Here is an 18733-nt window from a genome sequence, read left to right on the forward strand (position 1 = left end):
AAACTGATGACCAAATCGTATACAATGTAAAAATGAAAAGGTTGAGAATACTCAGAATTTCAAGCCAAATTAAGTTTTAAAAAAGTTTAACCAACTACTAATCTTTTGTTAAGATAACTTACTTTTCTTCTTCAGAGTTGCACAAACCCAAAACAATTGAATTTCATGAATTATTGAGTTAATTCATTTAAATAAAATTGAATAATGGGTAATATTTTCATATTTTCAAATAAACCATTTAATTTTCGAACACCCAAATAATATCAAATAAGGTTCACAGCTCACTGTGAACAATTTTTGGTACAATACAGTTTTCTTTGAGGTTATAGGTTGGGGAAAAAAGAGTTTGAGTTGGGCTCAAAAATCTACAGTAGTGAGTTACTTTGATTATTTGAGTTCTCTCTTGTTTTTTCTCTTCTTCTTTTTTTTTTTTTACATTGAAATTCATCTGTCGAAATGCTGCTTCAAAATAAAAACTGGCAAAAACCTCCGTGGTCATCAGCTATATATCTATATAGCTGTATATAGCTATATACAGTAGCTATATATCAACACTGGTATTATAGCAACCACTCTAATGCACATGTAGAGGTCCTCAGCAGTACTTGTGTTACCAAGCATCCTTCCTACAATCTAAGTACATGGAGGGAACACGCTTTGGTTCTATTTTTCTATCAATCCCATCCAGTAGGATTGATGAAGCTTCAAAGAGATTGACGTGGCTGAGTTCCAAAGATATGCTGCTTGTCAAAAACAACAGAAATAGCCAACAGAGATAAATAAATCTGTTAAACTCAGATGGCCTCTCCTCGCGGCGCCTACATATTGTTTTCTCTTTCCTTATTCCGTGACCTCTCTGCTCCTCAGCTCTTTGTGCCCTCTCCCCTCCGTCTCCTCCCTCACCTCCTCTCTCTTCGTGGCATTGTGCCTCACCCCTCCTAATGGATATTGACCAAAGAAAGACAGAAGAGAGGAACTGCATGCACACAGACACGGCCGGGTCTGTTTTATTTATTTATTTTCCCCTTTTCACTCAGAGCAGAGCTGCTGCAGTGACGGTGCTTTCTAATGGATGTTAATCTGACGATGCCATGAAGGGTATCAGTCGTGATTCAGCCATGATCTTATGTGATTAAGTAAGATTAATAAATAATGCAACATGAGATAATTCAGGCACAAATATGTTTTCATGCAAACTGTAAGCAGTAATGAAGAACTGATATGTTTGTTTACATAGTACAATTAAACTACTCATAAATGCGAGGTCTTTAATGTGAACCCTCTACCTACCAGCCTGCTTATTGTCTCAACATGTAAACAGTAAAAGTAGTGCATGTGGATTAGACAGCATGTTGGATCACTCAGTGATATAGGCAAGGCATTTAGGATTAAGATCAAGCGACAGAGCTCACATGTTCATGTGTTTTTTCAGTCATACTATTCAAATTTGCTGCTCCATATCTGTCAGTTTACCTGAACCCGCTTTACCTCTTAAAATAGTCACATAAAGATTGTGTTGATCATGTTCTTGTTGGTATTCTACTTGGAACTCCTCAGAACTAGAAACACACAGGCATAGTTGGAAAAAAATATTATGATGGGATGATATATGATGTGATTTATTATGCCGGGCTCCCAAGGTGCGTACAGTGATATTTACAAAAAAAAAAAAAAAGGATGAAAATAACAGGCGAAAGAAAATATTGTTCACAAAATTTCAAAATGTCGCAAAAAGAGATCTTCAATAACTCATATACTTTTTCAAGGGAAAAAAAAAAGACTTGAGCACACAGTCTGCAGGTCAAGCAGATGTTACCTTCTCTGTAACCGAGACAAGACTGACTCATCCAGGGCCAAAGCAGCCCCCTTTAAACCAGCTGCCCCTCCCATGAGGCTTAGTGTTCATATAAAAACACAGGAGGAGACAGCAGGATGAATATACAGCACACTTCTACTTCTTCTGGTAAGTGATACAATGACTGTGTGAATGTATGCCTAAATGGAAGTAAAACTACCAAGTGTGCACCCTTAGTCGCACTACGGAACCGGAGAAGGAAAGAAGGATAACCATGAGGGTTTTTCTTTTTAATAATAGAGTAATTTTAAATAAATTTTAATTAATCTAAAATTACTCCGTCACAGTTGTTTTTTTTTGTGACCTCCAACCTTAAAGTTGGCCTGGTTAATTTAATGACTCAGATGGTTAGGTTTAATGTTAAAGTTAACAGTCCTGAAGCAGAATTTAGGGCTGTAAATTATAAACACTTTCCTTAATCAACCATTGGTAACATTCACGATCAATTAATTGCTAAATCATCAATAGAATAACAGAAAAAAATTGCTTGTACCTTGCTTTTAGATTGATTAAAGTTCACTCGATCAATCAAATTCTCAACGATGGGTTAATCAGTGATCCGTTAATCATTATCATCCCCAGCAGAAATACAACAGAAGAATATGTGGCAAGGGGTAAGATCAAGTCACAAGAAAGTCTCAAGTCTGCGCACTCAAGCCCCAAGTCAAGACTGGCAAGTCTCAAGTCGAGTCCCGAGTCCCAAACTTTTGCATCCTAAACAAGTTACAATGTAACGGTGAGTTTCCAGCCAAACTTACAAAATGATTTATCTGTTAAGCTGACGTCAGGCTTTGTGCACACGTAGATATTGGGTTTGCTGGGAATCAAGTGTGCACTTGCTGGGAATGAAGAGTGTTAGAAGGGACATAAACTGATTTGTGGCACACTTTTAACTCCAAGTGAAATCATGAGTCACTGGTGTTAAAAGGACAAATTGGGAACTGTTCATGCCAATGTCCAGTCAGTGTTGATGATAAATGTAGTCAGCTGAAGCTGCTATACTGAGTATGTAAACTCAATTTTCCTGCTTACGGAGCAGTGCAGCAATGCCAACAAGAACCAGGATGCATTGCATGATCTCGTGATTCCCACACCCATGTTACTGTGTTATCACCACCCTAGCCTATAGTTATTATTTTGTTGTGCAAAACATGGTGTTAGGTGAAAAAAATATTAATTTAGCAAACCCCCTGGTTACTAAGAGGTAGAGCCAAGCTGAAAGTGTGTTGTTCTCCCTTTAAACCAGTGACAGCACTGGATGCAGGAGGGAAAACAGATTCCTCCTTTAAAATCCAAGCTGAGTTGCAAGACTTTTTGTTCTTGAGTCTAAAGTCATCAAATTTGTGACTCAAGTCTAACTTGAGTAAAAGTCATGTGACAAGCTTTAAGAAGTTGCTTGTTCCATTGCAAAAATTCCTTGCAAAAGTTAAATATGAGGCAGACAAAGAAAAACAATGCATAAGGAGACAAAGCAGCAAGATTTGTCTCTATAATCTGAGTATTTGTGCATGTGTATGTATGACTGCAAATGTAAATAGCCCTTATGTTATGTAATGAATGCTGCGACTTATGTGGGAGTCCATTCAAGGTCTGAGACATACAGCTTAATTAGTAGTGTAAATGTTCAGACAATCTGCTTGATAATGTGAGGCTCAAACTAAGATACATATCTACATACACCTACACCAGTAAGGAGTGTATTTTGTACCTGCAGAGAAACTAAGTGCATCCAACCTTGATCGGGCAGGTGTAGATGGACGGTTGCTATGCGGGAGAACGGTTGCCATGCTTGGAATTGTAAGAAGCTGCTTGTCTCCCACAGTTAGCTGAACCGCCTGAATAAACAAGTGTCCTCTCTGGCTTAGAAATAACATCATAATCACTTTTTCAGCAGAGACCCCCATTTCCGTATCTCGCAAGTGTCGACTGTTCGCAAAAATTAACAGGAACTGTGTGATTCTCCTGTCAAGATGGACGGACTTGACATATCCTATCACAGGGTCGTCTTTCAAGAATGATTTTATTTTTCCCAAGAGACAATTTCAGCTGCTGATCAAGAGTGAAAAAAAGGCCAAGAGCTAAATTGGTTATCAGAACATTCGGTCAGACAGTTTTGATTTGAAGACACTTGTGATTTACTCCTGTAATTACGCACAGAGTGTGATATATTTGGCCATTTCATTTGCACCTCTGAAATAATCAAATAAATACGCCGCCCGCGGTGCTCGTCTGTGATAGTATTGAAGCCACCTGTCACTCATGACAAGATCTAGGGGGTTTTCCTAACCCGTCGCCATGACAACTCCACAACATACGAAAACTCGTCAGAACTGAAAATAAACAGGGCTTCAGCCAGGCTTTCCAGGAGATTTCGCCAACACTGTTTCCAGGGCTTTCATTGTTTTTTTGTTTTTTTTTCCACAGTCTCACACACAGGTCAACAAAAGTCTAACATGATTTACCTCAAAGTGACCTCTCTACCTCAAAAGCTGTGCATTAAATGATGCTCATCACAGTGATAGCATTATAAGGCTGCAATCCCACCACTATCAATGCATGTGCAGCAGCATGTTGTGCACACAAAGTACTTATTTGTTTCAGGGATTTATTAAACTAGACCTTCATTCTTTCTTTGTGACACAGATGTAACAAGCCATATTTTGTATCAAATTGGGCAAAAATGTGAATAAAATGTTCTGTATTAGATATTAAACAAACACAGATATGCCCTAATTACACCATACACCCAACAGTGCACTAATAAAATATAACAAGCTGTACTCCGTATTAATTTGGACAAAACTAGAAATAACATGTTTTTTTATTAGACAGGATTAGACATTTTATTTGACCATTATTAGACTTTCATAGAGGATAATTAGGGACACATTGTAACAGGACTGTCCTGTAAACTAAAGTGTTCTGTTTCCCACTGTTGGACACTATTAGGCTTTATTAGATGGTAATTAAGGACACATTACAGTGGAACTGTACTGTAAACTAAAGTGTATTGCTTTCCGATGTTAAATGCTTATTAGACTTTCTTAGAGTTTAATTAGGGATGCATAACAACAGACCTGTACTGTAACCTAAAGTGAATTCACACATCTGCTGCTTCCCTATTTTAAAACAATATGTGAACCAGCTCTGTCAAGTAAAGGCCAAAATTATACAGGTAGAGGAATATTTTGTCCATGGGCGACTGCACAGACTTAATCAGGCTTATAGTTCTGTTGTAATGTGTCCATAATTACCCTCTAATGAAGTCTAATAAGAGGTTTAATACTGTCTAATAAAGAAAATTTCTAGTTTTTGTGTAATTTGATACAAAATATGGCTTGACCCTTCTCTCCATTGAGAGTATTTAATTTACAAGATGATGTAACAGTCATGTCTGATAAAGTAACGATAAAGAGTCCAAAAATGTCTTATCTGAGATAAATCCAACTAAAAATGAAAAAAAATGTATTTATAGAGCCATAATGAAAACACCAGCAATGAATGTGGCAACAATATCAGCACATCATTGCAGAATTGAAGCAAACTGACAGACATTAGCATTAAAACTTGTTCAACAGCTCCACTCGTCACATTTGGCCCAGGCCTCCGTGCATTCAGCGAGCCCGACAATGGCTCTGCTCCACTACAGATGTCTTTATCATTTCAGTTGATTAGACTTTTACGACTGGATGACTGGCTAATCTCCACTTGTATCATCTATCATCTGCTCTCATGCTCATAGCAGCGGCTGATGTCTCCTGATTAACTCGCACACAACTGCACGCACACACACTCACAGTGACAAACACATACAGGCACAGAAATGGCTTTTACTCAAACAGCTTTAAAGACTCCTAGAAACTGCTACCATGAATTCAATCACACAAATAGACAGATCATAAATTGGCAATGTAGATAGACAGACCTGTAAACCAGTGTGTCGTCCCCAGAGCTGTTGTACTGGACCTGGAACATCCTGACTCCAGATGTGGGAGTCTGACTGCTCCACCTAATGAGGGCAGAGTTTCCTGTCAGCTCCACCAGTGAGACCCTCCGGTCTGCCCCTCTTGTCTCGTTGTTAGGCAGCGCAACCTTCGAGGATGTTAGGATGTCAGAGGGGGCAGGTTCCGAGGACGGGTCTCGGCTGCGGCTTGTGCTGTTCGCCAGATGGGGCATCGCCGTGACAACTAGCTCCACCCTTCCTGTGGATTCACCCGCTGCGTTAGAGGCAATGCAGGTGAAGTTTCCTGAATCCTTCAGGGATGTTACGTTGATCTCCAGGCTTCCATTAGGGAAAACCAACGTTCTGAAAAATAGCACATATACAGGGCGCTTCACAAAAGTTCAGGCAGTAAGATTTTTATTTTCATTCTTTATTCCTTAATTTTTCATTTTTTCCCCCTTAAGTCATATCTGCTGGCTCCTAGACTCTCAGATGAGATCCAATTGTAATTCTCCAGACTGCAACTTGGGTTGGCATAGCCAGAACATTATATTAAAAAAAGGGCTAGGTCATTTAGCACTCCATTTATTTCAATGAAGAAAGGAGCAAGACACATTCACTTCTGGTTGCGAAATTATCCACCATTCCTGTCATTTTAAATTTATGAACCATCCCTTCTGTTTCACACCATCCAATCACGTAAACCCTCCCTCTCTGCCCCCCACACATGAGCCAATTGCTAATCAGTGTTCCTCTTTATCAACCCATTTAGGAGCATCTGTACTTTGCTGCCTGCAGCACCTGATTCTGATGCCAACTTCCACCACTAGCATCCATCAAGACTCTATCCAGAATCAATGCAGTGACTGCCAGGCTGAGGGGCTGTGTTGCTGATTGGTTGTGGGCTTCATCCCCATGATTATAAGCATTAGCCAAAAATCCACCAATGCTTCATGAGCTTCTCTTTTCTGATCAAAAATGTCAAATTGTGTTAAAGGCATGTAAGAAAGGAACTAAAGGGCTGTGACATATTTCAAAATATCAGTGAGTTTATAACTTGTTTTGTACATGCAACGCCATAACTAGAAACCCACACATTTGACATTATATGCCAACTAGGTTACCAGATGGAAATGTGATAAAGGTGTGACCTCAACAACTACCCTCTAATCCTGATTCAGAGCCGGCCCACATGAGTCATGTTGCCTACGTCCTACCACCACAGCCAAGACAAAAATTATGTGAGACAAACTGTCTTTTTGACTCGGTTGCACATTGGCACATAGCACTGAGCTGGAGCAGCACAGGCAAGAACATTCAAACAACCCCTTTCTAGCACCTGCCAACTGGGTTGCCAGGTTTTTGACACCACTGACGGTGGTATTGTGCTCTCAGAGGACAGGTCATAATCCCTAGATTAAAATATTGCTTTGAGTTTTCAGAAATTGTACAATCTAGGCGTATGGAGAAAACTACTCTACTATAGTTAAAAAGATTTGAGGACTATTTTAATACAGCCTTAGTACCTGGAACCATTAGATATGAGTCGCCCTTCAGGGCTGATCCAGTGGACTTCAGGCTCTGGGTCACCATTCGCTTTACACTTCAGGCTGGCAGGCTGGCCTTCCATAGCCACTGTATGAGGGGACTTACGGGTCAGAACTGGTGGGTCACAGATAAACTCCTAAAAGGCAGAAAAGAACACTTTATACTTCCAACACATTTGCTTCCAAATTACTGTCTTTCATATTTAAGTGATCAAACATATGTCTTTATTTCATGATTTCAAGATGAAAATGAAAATCTCATAGTGTCACCTCTTCAGGTATTGTCCAGAAGTACTTGGCACTGAGGTCAGGGGGAGAGGCGCATGTCTCCAGGTCATCTTCTCTGGTCAGTCTTCTCAACCACAGAAGTTCACAGTTACAGTGAAGGGGGTTGCCACCAAAACTTAACACCAGTGAGGACAGGGGGGAGCCTTTGGACTTGGCATAAACTGGGATTCTCAGGAACAACGGGTCCGGGGGAATTTTTTTCAGCTTGTTGGACGTCATATCTAGCCTGTGAAAGAACGGGGTAGAGAGAAGGTTAGTGATGGACAAGAGGAGAGAAGCTGTCATCCCCTCATTCCCCCATCCTTTCTTTTAACTATCTATTTACCTGGCCAGCTTGTGTAGGTTGGTGAATACCCCTTGGGGAACGTTTTCTATGAGATTATGATCCATATTTAGGGTATTGACATTGGTAAGGCGCCCAATCGTGTCCCAGGGCACTTGGGCGAGGTTGTTGTAACTGAGGTCGAGGTCCTCCAGTGTGGACAGGAAGTCATCGAAGGCATGGGGAGATATAGAGTGGAGCTGGTTGTTGGCCAGGATCAGGTGACGGAGGTTGGTCAGGCCTTTGAAATGGTCATCCTGGTTGGCAAGAAGGTGAAAATGTTATAAGAAGTATCACAATAATATCATCATAAATGTACTGTATCTACCAACTTTAGTGTTTTCTATGGGCAAGTTCACACAGGCCTTGTTTTGTCTAGTTGAACCGAACCCTTGGGTTGGTGTGAATACTGGACTTAAGTTCTGGTGAGGACCAAACAACCGCTCTCTGGTCAACCTTGAAGGGGTGTTCTTGGACCATTGTCAAGTGAACTATAGAGCAGTTCATTTCTGGCCTGAAAATTATTTGGACCAGCCCAAGGTGGTCATAGCCTCTGGCCACAAAAAATTACTCTATAGCCATCAAACATTACATGTAGGTGGCCCCTTGTGGCTACCAAGTTTTATCCCCACACTGTGTGCCTTCATCAACTCAACTTAACACCTTTGCACCCTTTAGTTCAACATTCTATGAAAACGGCAAACAGCAGGCTAGCTATGGATATGTTTGGGCAATTGAAGAATGGGTTTAGTAAGCCTACACAAACTGTTAAAACAATTCTTAAAGAAAAGCTAGAAATACAAAAGGGCATCATTGGAAGCATGAGTTGATGCTCTGTGTGCCGCCCATCACCTCAACTAGCTGAGAAGTCTGGCTCATTTCTCATTTGAAACATTGCCTTTGCAGTATTTCCCCTAGCTTTTTTGCTTTGGGAGGGGGGGTGCCTGGACTGGAATGAGTGTGGTCAGTCGTTGGGGTCTTTGCAGGACCCTCTCGCCAAAGGACCCCATTACCATGATTACAGAACATTTGGACCTGAATAAACAGTTAACACTGATTTGTGATCACATTTTTTTATTTTAGCAATGGAACACTGTTTTTTTATTTTATTCAGTCATTTATTTATTTATGCATCTGTCCATCCATCCATCCATCAGGCATGGCATTATGGGTGGGCTCACCCACTTATACAACTGGCCCACCTTAAATGACTGGGAGAACATATATTTTCTCAACTTTTATTTTTAATTATTAAAATCAGCATTTTAATAAACCCTTAAGACAAAAAAGTTTCCGTTTGACAAAAAGACAACATTTATTCGGCTATTATCACATGTGAGGTCTGGACCAATCACAGTGGGCCATGATTCATCGCACCAGATATGTTACGCTTGCGCAGGGATGTCACACTATGGCGGTTGTTCATCAGAAATGATGACCGATGTACTGAGGAAAGCTTATCATTGTTTTATTTTATACATGCAAATGCATTTTTCATCAAAACTGTAACGTCTATAAAATGTAGACAATACAGGAGGTAGAGCTGAATATTGCTGCTTGACTTGATTGTCTTCAGATTAACTTCACAGTACAGATAGTTAAGTTTATGAATGAACAGCGCATCGCAGCGCTCTCTCTCTCCTGTTTTAAGTCATTGTAGCTCACCCATCATTCTGATCGCTTCGTTTCTCTCTCTCCTTACAAGAAATTTAAAGAGTAATCCAGCCAGAACGGGGGAGACCCGTCCGTCACAGAGGAGAGGAGAAATGCATTGTAATGAATTTAATGAAACGATAGCAACGCATCCGACTCTGAAATTGCACAAATTATAGTTAGCTTTTTTATTTGATAAAAAGAACACGTCATAGGCCCTTTTGATTAAAATAAAAATTAAATAATGGAATTAAAAAAAAAAAATCTCAAACTTGAATTTCTGTGTGGGGGTCCTGTTGGCAGGGTGCCTCTGTTGGGGGACTATAGGGGAAACACTGCTTTGGAAAACACCACATCACAATTCATGGAAAAAAAGAAGGAAAAAGAAGAAAAAGAAGCTTTATTAAGTTATGCTAAATAGCTTTTTCTATATTTTTATGTATGATATGTATGTATGCTTACATAAGGGCCACAAAAATGTACTTTAGCCACTGAATTTAGGGGGTTGGTGTTCTACGGGCCAAATATTAGTGTCTAGCCCTGCCATTACAGATGTGTACCATTGTATGTGTCATTTCATAGGTTAAAAACATCTTGTCTCTTCCTGTTTTGTTGACAGGCTAACTAATAGCGTATTTGCTACCAACATGTGGTCTGGCAGGGTACAAACTCATGATTGAGGTCATCTGTCTTACGAGATGTTCATATGTGTAGTCTTCTGAAGTCATGAACAGAACCTGATGGTGTTCGATGATATCAGATATCCAGGTAGAAACCGGGACAGATTTGTTGTCTTCTACCAAATAACTGTATGAATTGTAAAAAATGTATTGTGAACACAAACTGGACCACTGTACAATGTATGATCCCCACATTCAATTCAGGAACTAGACCTGTGGGTATGAACGCCTCCTGTGTGTTTCTGTCATTGCGATCTATTGTTCAATTGTGTATATCCATTAACAACCCATCCATCCTTTAGTTGTGTAGCTCTGAGTATTCTGTTTTTTTTAAGTCCAATGATCCATCTGAGTATTCATTCCCATTTACTGTCATTAATCCATTCAGGCATCCATCCATCAGTTTTACCTTGATCACAGTTAATCTATTAGAGTCTAGGTGGAGTGCTCTCAGTCGCCGCAGGTCACTGAAGGCTGAAGGGAGAATCTGACTGATGGTGTTTCTGGACAGGGTCAGATGTAGCAGGCTGGTCATGTTGGCAAAGTCCTTTCTTCGGACAGCTGCGATAAACACAAAGACAGGCTCCATCATTTAAGTCTTTAGTGGCTAGATATATTACAGAAGTAGGATATTAAGGAAAAAAATAGAAGCAAGGAAATGCACATGCACTAAATAGGTAAGGTGCTTTCATAGAAGTGGATGACTCAGATTTGTAAGATCTTTTTTTTTCTGAGATGGACAGGGGAGACAAGTACAAGACAAACAGGAAAAAATGTGTTAGGATACATTTATATATATCAGCTTTCACTCGATGTTGCTGAACAGACTGCTCTGATCACACTTGTCAAGACAACCATTTGACTGCTGTTGCATTAAAATCACTGGGCTTTATATTTAGATTGATGGCTAAGATAGTCAATGCCTAATTAGCTTCCAGCATTGGACTCTGTGATATAAAGTACTATTAATTCCTGTAAAAATTAACCATTTGGCAATATTCATGAAGATCCTCAGTGACAGCAGATCCAGCATCCCCCCCAGGGTACAGGGCCACAGGGTAGTGCTAAACTGAAGTTGATTTGGACGTGACCAGCGTGACTTAAATAACTACGGCTGTGGGATATTGTTAATGGTGCATCACATTATTTTTCTGGACCCTGTGGAAGTGGAGGCTTTTTTTTTTTAGCGTGTGTGCCTTTTGTTTTGGAGAACTTTGGAACAGAATTTCTTTTAAGTCAAGCCTGGAAAGATTACGTGGCTGCCTTGGTGGGAGCTAATGGGAATCCAGATTAAAATAAAAGGATAAAGCAACACTTCAGTTCTTAAAAATAAGTACATTTCAAAGTATCCAAGAGAACTCTTTGATATAAGGAGGAGATGAATCATGGATGAGATTTGTTAGACTGAACCTCAAAACAAAAAAGTTTGAAAGGAAGAAAGTTAAGAAGAAATACCCACACTCAGGGGAAATCTCTCTTGTTTTCATGTAGAGACCAACAAAAAAAGAACTGTGACATGAGCCAACATTTGTTTTCATTGTTATAAAACTGTGAAAACAACAAATTATATGTCCTTTGAATACCGGCAATATATTTAACCTGTCAATTCATCGCTGATTCTTTTGCAGTGACTATGCTGCTGTTTCACTGTTTAGCATCAAAACATTGTTGCCACGGCTGCAGCTGCTCAGTATCATCAGGCCTACGTCAAAGCCTGCATAGAACTGACATAGATGCAGTAAATGTTGGTTGGCATGTTGGTGAAGTAGAGAGGGGCACCAGTGTGGAAGCTAAGCAATCTACTGCTGTGGATAGGGTCAGCAACAAAAGGTATTTTAGCCACTTTAATTGATATATACTTTTTTTAGGTCGACCCTTTTTAAGTGTATGCTATATTTAGAATATTTTCACCCCTTTACTTTGTCGTCAGACAACCTTTTTTGATGGGAAACTGTCGATGTATGAGCCAAATTATGCTCTCTCCAAACCAACCAAAATCCATAGGTTAAATCAGTCATTATACCTTGCGCAACACGGCAGTTGCTGGTCTACCACTGCCGGAATCTGTTTGTGTTATTGTGTTACTTTAGCATGTTAAAAAGATAATTCAGATGTGCCAAAGTAACACAATAAAACAAAAAAACTATGAGATTGATGCAACGGTAGACCAGCATCTTCCATGTTCCTCAAGGTAAAATTACTGATTTTCACTTATGGAGTTTGGTTGCTGTGGGGGCAGCAATATTTGACTTGTACAAGAAAAGGTTGTCTGACAGCAAAGTAAGTGGTGAAAATATTCTAAAAACAGCATACAGTTAAACTAAAATTGATTCTTTTAGATGGATCTTGTTTTAAGTGACTAAAACAGCATATTGCTAAGCTTTTGTGCCTCTGATCCTCTCTGCTACCATCTACTGTGAGTAATACACTGACTATATGAGATGAGATACCTCATACAACACCACTTCAAATAATCTGAACAATCCCTTTAAGATGATGGCTGATGAAAATGATCAGACTGGACCATGTAAAAATGTGTAATCACCCTGCCATGGTTGGTGGTAAAATGAAACACAGCACAGGCCGGCGGGTAGGTTACCTGTAATGAAGTTCTCTTGAAGCCGCAGTTCCACGGTGCGTCGGTCAATGGCAGCAGGAACAAAGAGCAAGCCCGTCTTGGAGCAGAGGATAGCGAGCGACGGAGAAAGGCTCTGGCACATACAGCGTTTCGGACACGGCTGTCCCCTGCATGCTGCTGCCAGCAACAGCAGAGAGAACCACAGCCGTTCCATTATCCTCCACTGGGAACAGGGCAACTGGAAGACACAAGGAATGAGCAATGAACTGAAGGAAACACAAAGGTAGTGTCACTCAAGACGAGGCAACAGGCAGGAAGTGGCAAACCAGGGTGAATTGCTGACCTAACCAGGTCAGTCACAAAGAAGACAAACTGTGTGTAACTCAGAATTTTGTCAGTTGAATTGGATTTGGCTGTTCAATACAATGATTTAATGATTTTCTTTTCTCATTTTTCAGTTCACCACCACACTAAAAACCTATATCATCCTAGATGAGTCTCACATTTCCCTGCAATGGACTTGCAGCTTGTCTACAGCTAATCTCAAATACTACTAGACCGATCACCCTATATATATATATATATATATATATATATATATATATATATATATATATATACATGTATATTGCTCTGTGTACAATGATGTTGCTAAAAAAAACAAACTGACTGATTTGACTGATTGAATATAAGTCCACTTGCATTTTTTCAACTGATGAGTGGAATAATCAAGTTTCCTGCACTGACGGTGGAAATCATCAAGTTTTCTGGGCAGTCCTATAAGCATATATTAATATGTACAACCCTCTGTGCAGTCTTTTTTAATGTAATCATTACATTTAGTCCTAGGGATCTGACAAACTTAAGCAGCACTGATGTTACAAGTCACATCAAGAGACTACGAGCCACACCAGACAATTTAGAAGTACAAGTTCCCTATTAAATGTTACAAGTGCTAAATTGCTTGTTCCAGAAAGCAAATATAAACGCTGTCTTCGGTCGCACGGTAAATTGGCTAGCCTCCTAACAGCGGCGCTTGTTAAATATACCTCTGCTGCAGAGGTGACCAACACCTGGCAGAGCTCTGCAACACCTTTTCTTCAGCCTTGATACAGCGACATTAAAACACATGAAAAGGTGATGTGAGCTATTCTAAAACTGAGGTCTTGTAAACAGTTTTTACAAGCTGTATAATGCACCAAGCCAACTTTACTGCCTTTTGCCTTTTTACTGAACCATATTAAATAGTTCCTGCCTATGGCTTTGCATTCAAGGACAAAATAGATAAAATATTTCTGCATGTATAGACTGTATAATTATGTTATTTCTACGTATAGTTAACTGTACATGTAATTGTACAGCCAAGCTGCCCCTGAGCACAACACTCCCTTTAAAAACATCTCCTTTGTGACTTCACAATAAAGTCGGGATAGAGAGAGGGAGAGTGAGAAGTAGATCAAGGCACTGCTCAGGAGCTGAACTAAATTACACAATACTGTGAGCTCATAATGGGCTCTATCATCGTGCGGGTGCACGGTGAGCTGGCAATTTTCCCGAGGCACGCTGGGGATGTTTCCTCGCCGGTACCTGTTTGATATTTTGGCAAGGTGTAATGTACGTGTGGAGTGTCAGTCCAGCTGTGTCAAGGCTGCATGATCTACAACACTATCCGCCTGTTGGAGACAGTGCAGTGTATTTTTATTCTGACTACTGCAACAATGCCAGCCAGGCAAAGTAGATATTAATATCTATCTATATTAATGTCTAACGTCAGTCTTACTTGTGTCTGTCACCCTCAGCAGCTGAATTTAGGCTTCTCTAAGTTATTTAACTCCCTATTCAGCTCACACAAGGTTTGTGTTCTGTCTGCACTCTCAAATTTGAGTGATGCACTGAGCTGTTGCAAAGTAAGCACGCACACATCTGTGCTCTTTGTTATCTTTCAGCAGTCCAGACTCTTGTATATGCTGTGCAAATTAACAGGAGTGCTGAGCAAGGTGAAGACACAGGGGACACGCTCACAATCATCAAAACTTGTGAGACAAAACTTCTCTTTCCAGCTGACACCACTTACACCCCCTCAGGACCACCACTCCATCTGTTCCCAACAACACCTGTCTACTTTTATCCAACAGGTGTAGCAAAGGTAGCACCTGGAGCATCGCATTCATAACGGCGGTAGATGTTGCCCTCGACGACGTTGTGGTAAAATACAAGGTCCTGTCATGTCACTGCAATTTTAGCATCACTGCACTGGATGCCTGTTAATTTTAGACTGCATTTTAAAATGTTATTAATTACCCACAAGGCCTTGCACGGCCTGGATCCAGACTACATTAAGGAGCTTTTAACTTCGTGCACCCCAGCCAGGCCCTTGAGATCAGCTGATCAAAACCTTTTGGCTGTTCCTCAGACCAGACTGAAAACTAAAAGTGACTGTGCATTTCCATTTCTTAAAACTCACTTTTATAGATAAAATGGCTACAATTAATAATGTTTTACTTTCCAATATCATATCATATTACTATTTTGGTGATTTGATTCACCTTTATTGTCCAACTGTTTGTTTAGTATCATTATTTTAGTATTTTATATGTACTTCCATGTACATTGCACTTTCATCTGCTCTATATGCTCTTGCAAATGTTCTTTAAAAGTTCTTTTATCGGCCTTGTATGAGACTGTTGTACAGTATATGAAACCTTAGCTCACGTACAGTTTATGTGGTTACCTTCCTTGAATTTTATGTGCTTTGTATTAACTGAATTCTTGATATATGAACTTATTTTTTCTTATATGAGCCCAGGTCTGCTTGATTATGTGCTCTAATGTTCCTAAATCTGTATTTAAGGGGGTGGGATTTTGAGGGTTTCTGGTTTTTAATTCTTGTTCTGTAAATCTTTTAATCTGGAAAGTTTGAAAAGTGCTATATGTATAAAATTATTATTGTTATTATTATTAATAATAATAGATAATCATGCACACTAAGAAACCCACTGTAGGGTAAGTATATATCACCATCACAATACTGGGTTACAGTAACTTGACCCAGTAACAAAGAGTAGAAAACCACTTAGGGCGGATATTTAAATGCCATGGTTGGTGGACATGTAAACAATAAACAAGATCACATGAGACCGTGCTCATTCCACCCACATTACCATTCAACTCTGCCCAGTTCAACCAGGCAGCCAAATATGGAACCATCTTCACTCCTGAACACCACAAACACGACTCAAAACTCATGGTGCAATATGTGTGTGTGCCAGTGGGCAGCAGTGTATTAGCCAGCCCAGTCTGACTACCAGGCTAATCAATAGCATTGAGCTTGTATTCAATAGGAGGCCTGTGTAGAGCATTACTCCTCCACTCTGCTCCTCCCCTGATACTCCTAAAACCCTCGACAAAACATTTCTTATCAGAGGATGACAATGTACCACAGCATCACAAGATAAAAAGTACCCAGTGTTGTGACACGCTTTTCTCTCTTAATCTTAGATTTCCTGGTTTATTATTGTGTAAAGCGAATCTGCCAAATACATACAAGCAAACAAATGACAATCTGACGTGTCTGCTAAAAAAAGATATGCCTTAATTTGACACTGCATGTTTCCATCCTCCCACAATGTAAATCACAGAGCAGAAACAATGATTAGATATAATTTAGACACACAGACAGAGACACCTCAGTTCCTCTACCAGCCTTCACATTTCACTTTCCATGCCACTGAATATATTTCTATCCATGTTACTCTTGATAATTCCCTCCCCATCCCAGTCCCCTAATGCAACACTCCACCTGTTGTTTTCTCAATCACACCCTTATGATTCTCTCTTTGTTATTTATTCACACCATCATCCCTATTTTTATACCCATGTTAATTTTTGACTAATTTACTTTTATTCTTTGGATGAACATGGATCTTGGAATTTAGGAAACCACCCAAAATTTGCGTTTCAAGTAACTGTTCAAAGCGAGAGTTCAAAGAATAATTGAGTAACATCATTTGTTATTAATATAATAAAGATTGCAGATTCTGAGAATTTTAAATGTCTTTTCAGGAACAAAGATTGTCCTTAAGTTGCAGAAACTTCAGACATATTTTTTAAAGATTTTTTTTTTATCACAAATCTCCATCATCTGGTTTCAACTGGTCGAATGAAATTAACAGTATGTTATTTATGATAGCCTAATCAGTGCAATGAGCGAGTGAAAACACACCAATAATACATACTTACATATATACAAAAATGAAGACTGTGAAAACAAAACAGTTGAGGAAACAGATTTTGAGTTTTGAACCCAACTCAAACTCAAAAAAGTTGTGAAAAGGTTTTCCCAACTAATGATGTTTTGGTAAAATAATCTGCTTTTCTCCTTTAGTTAAACTTGAATATATGAGTTTTACAAACCCGAAGAAACTGTATTTCAAAAACTGTTGAGTGAAAGCAAATAATGTTAATAATTTAATATTTCCAGTTGCAACCATTTCATTTTCATGTACCTAAATACTGACAGATCAGGTTCACAGCTCAGTGTGAACAATTTTTGAAATTAACATTTTGGAGAGTTTCTAAAACTCTGATTAAAATTTATCCAAAGAAAAAATGTTAATTATCCAAAAAAGAGATGGATCTTTTGTCTTTAAAGAACATTTTTTAATTAGCTAAAAGCATGAATTATCGCTTATATAAGTGATCTGATCTGAATATTTTTATATATTCATATGTTGTTCATATTGTTCACATTATCTATTGCTATAACACTTAATTTTCAGGAATCGGGATTCAGCGCTGTCCTGAATTTTATTTAGGACATTGGCCACCCTAATGTGAATATGTCGTCTGTCGTGCAAACAATGTGATGTAATTTGCTTGCAGTTTCTCAGTCTCAGTCACTCGCTCCTGGTCGCTCCACCCTTGCCCTCTTTCACTTCAGTTTTTTTTATGATTTAGTCTTTGGCTGTCCATCACACTCTGTAACTAATGGATTTTCTTTCAAGCCAAGTCATATTACTTCTCAATTTATTCGCTCTCAGCTCTTCTTCCTTTTTCCCCCCACTCTGTTAAACCTTTATTTATACAGCATGTTTCCTACAGAGGATGTAGTTTGCATTCCAAATCACCCCTCCCTTTACTCCTGCGTTCATTTTCACTCCCTTGCTTTTCCTCAGGATCATCTATCTTGCAGGCCTCAATGTCTCCATCCTCCCTTCATGTTTCTCCCCCATCATCCATCCCTCACCCTGTCTCTCTCAGTTTTATGATGCCTTTATTCTAGTTTATCTTTAATGCGTTTATGTTGCGGAAATTGGTACCAACAGTGATTTTAAATGCATACATTCTTCACCCACTCTCACTCCAGCGTCGGTCCACAGTATGATAACTATTCTATTTTAAACATTTAGACACACCTCACTTACTTCTCCCACACATCCAAACTATGTGTGTTTTTGAGGCTATTCAATTACGGACATATGGGTTTTTCGGTGTAATTCAGAGAAGGCGATAGCGATCAGTCACCCACCATTACTCACTGTTCATCTACGGAGAGTTAATAACACAGGGGAAAACTGATCCAAGCTGCCTGCCCTTGTTACCAGTCAGACAGGGCCATTATAGTTGTTGGCAATGAATTGAATGACAATATAATGCTCTGCGAATGCTAACTGTGGAGAGATCTTTGGTGCGGGGTAGAGTTTGACAGTTCTGTCCCAACCCAATGAACATCCACCTGCTTTGAATCAGCTGTGATGGTGACTGGCTGTCTTATACACCCTCGTACTCAAAGTCCCATACTGCATGATAGTCTGAATACTGTACGGCTGAAAAAAATATAACTCAAAATAGATTTATCAAGTGGCAGA

The 18733-nt window shown here is 39.4% G+C and overlaps 1 protein-coding gene across 3 annotated transcripts in view; it reads right to left on the reverse strand.

The window, feature by feature from the left end:
* The window catches only part of LOC146329215 (leucine-rich repeat and fibronectin type III domain-containing protein 1-like protein), a 295854-nt gene that overhangs the window by 116947 nt on the left and 160174 nt on the right, over positions 1–18733 (reverse strand). For all 3 annotated transcript variants that reach the window (XM_084718151.1, XM_084718150.1, XM_084718149.1), the window contains exons 3-8: positions 12888–13104; positions 10698–10849; positions 7959–8212; positions 7616–7859; positions 7325–7482; positions 5781–6161 (exon numbers count right to left, since the gene is read on the reverse strand). In XM_084718151.1, coding sequence (XP_084574277.1) covers positions 5781–6161; positions 7325–7482; positions 7616–7859; positions 7959–8212; positions 10698–10849; positions 12888–13080 — 1382 coding nt within the window. In that variant the 5' untranslated portion in view covers positions 13081–13104. The remainder of the gene's footprint in view (positions 1–5780; positions 6162–7324; positions 7483–7615; positions 7860–7958; positions 8213–10697; positions 10850–12887; positions 13105–18733) is intronic.

This window comes from Lutjanus erythropterus, chromosome 4 (assembly GCF_056507025.1).
Source record: "Lutjanus erythropterus isolate fLutEry1 chromosome 4, fLutEry1.hap2, whole genome shotgun sequence".
Classification (NCBI taxonomy): domain Eukaryota; kingdom Metazoa; phylum Chordata; class Actinopteri; order Lutjaniformes; family Lutjanidae; genus Lutjanus; species Lutjanus erythropterus.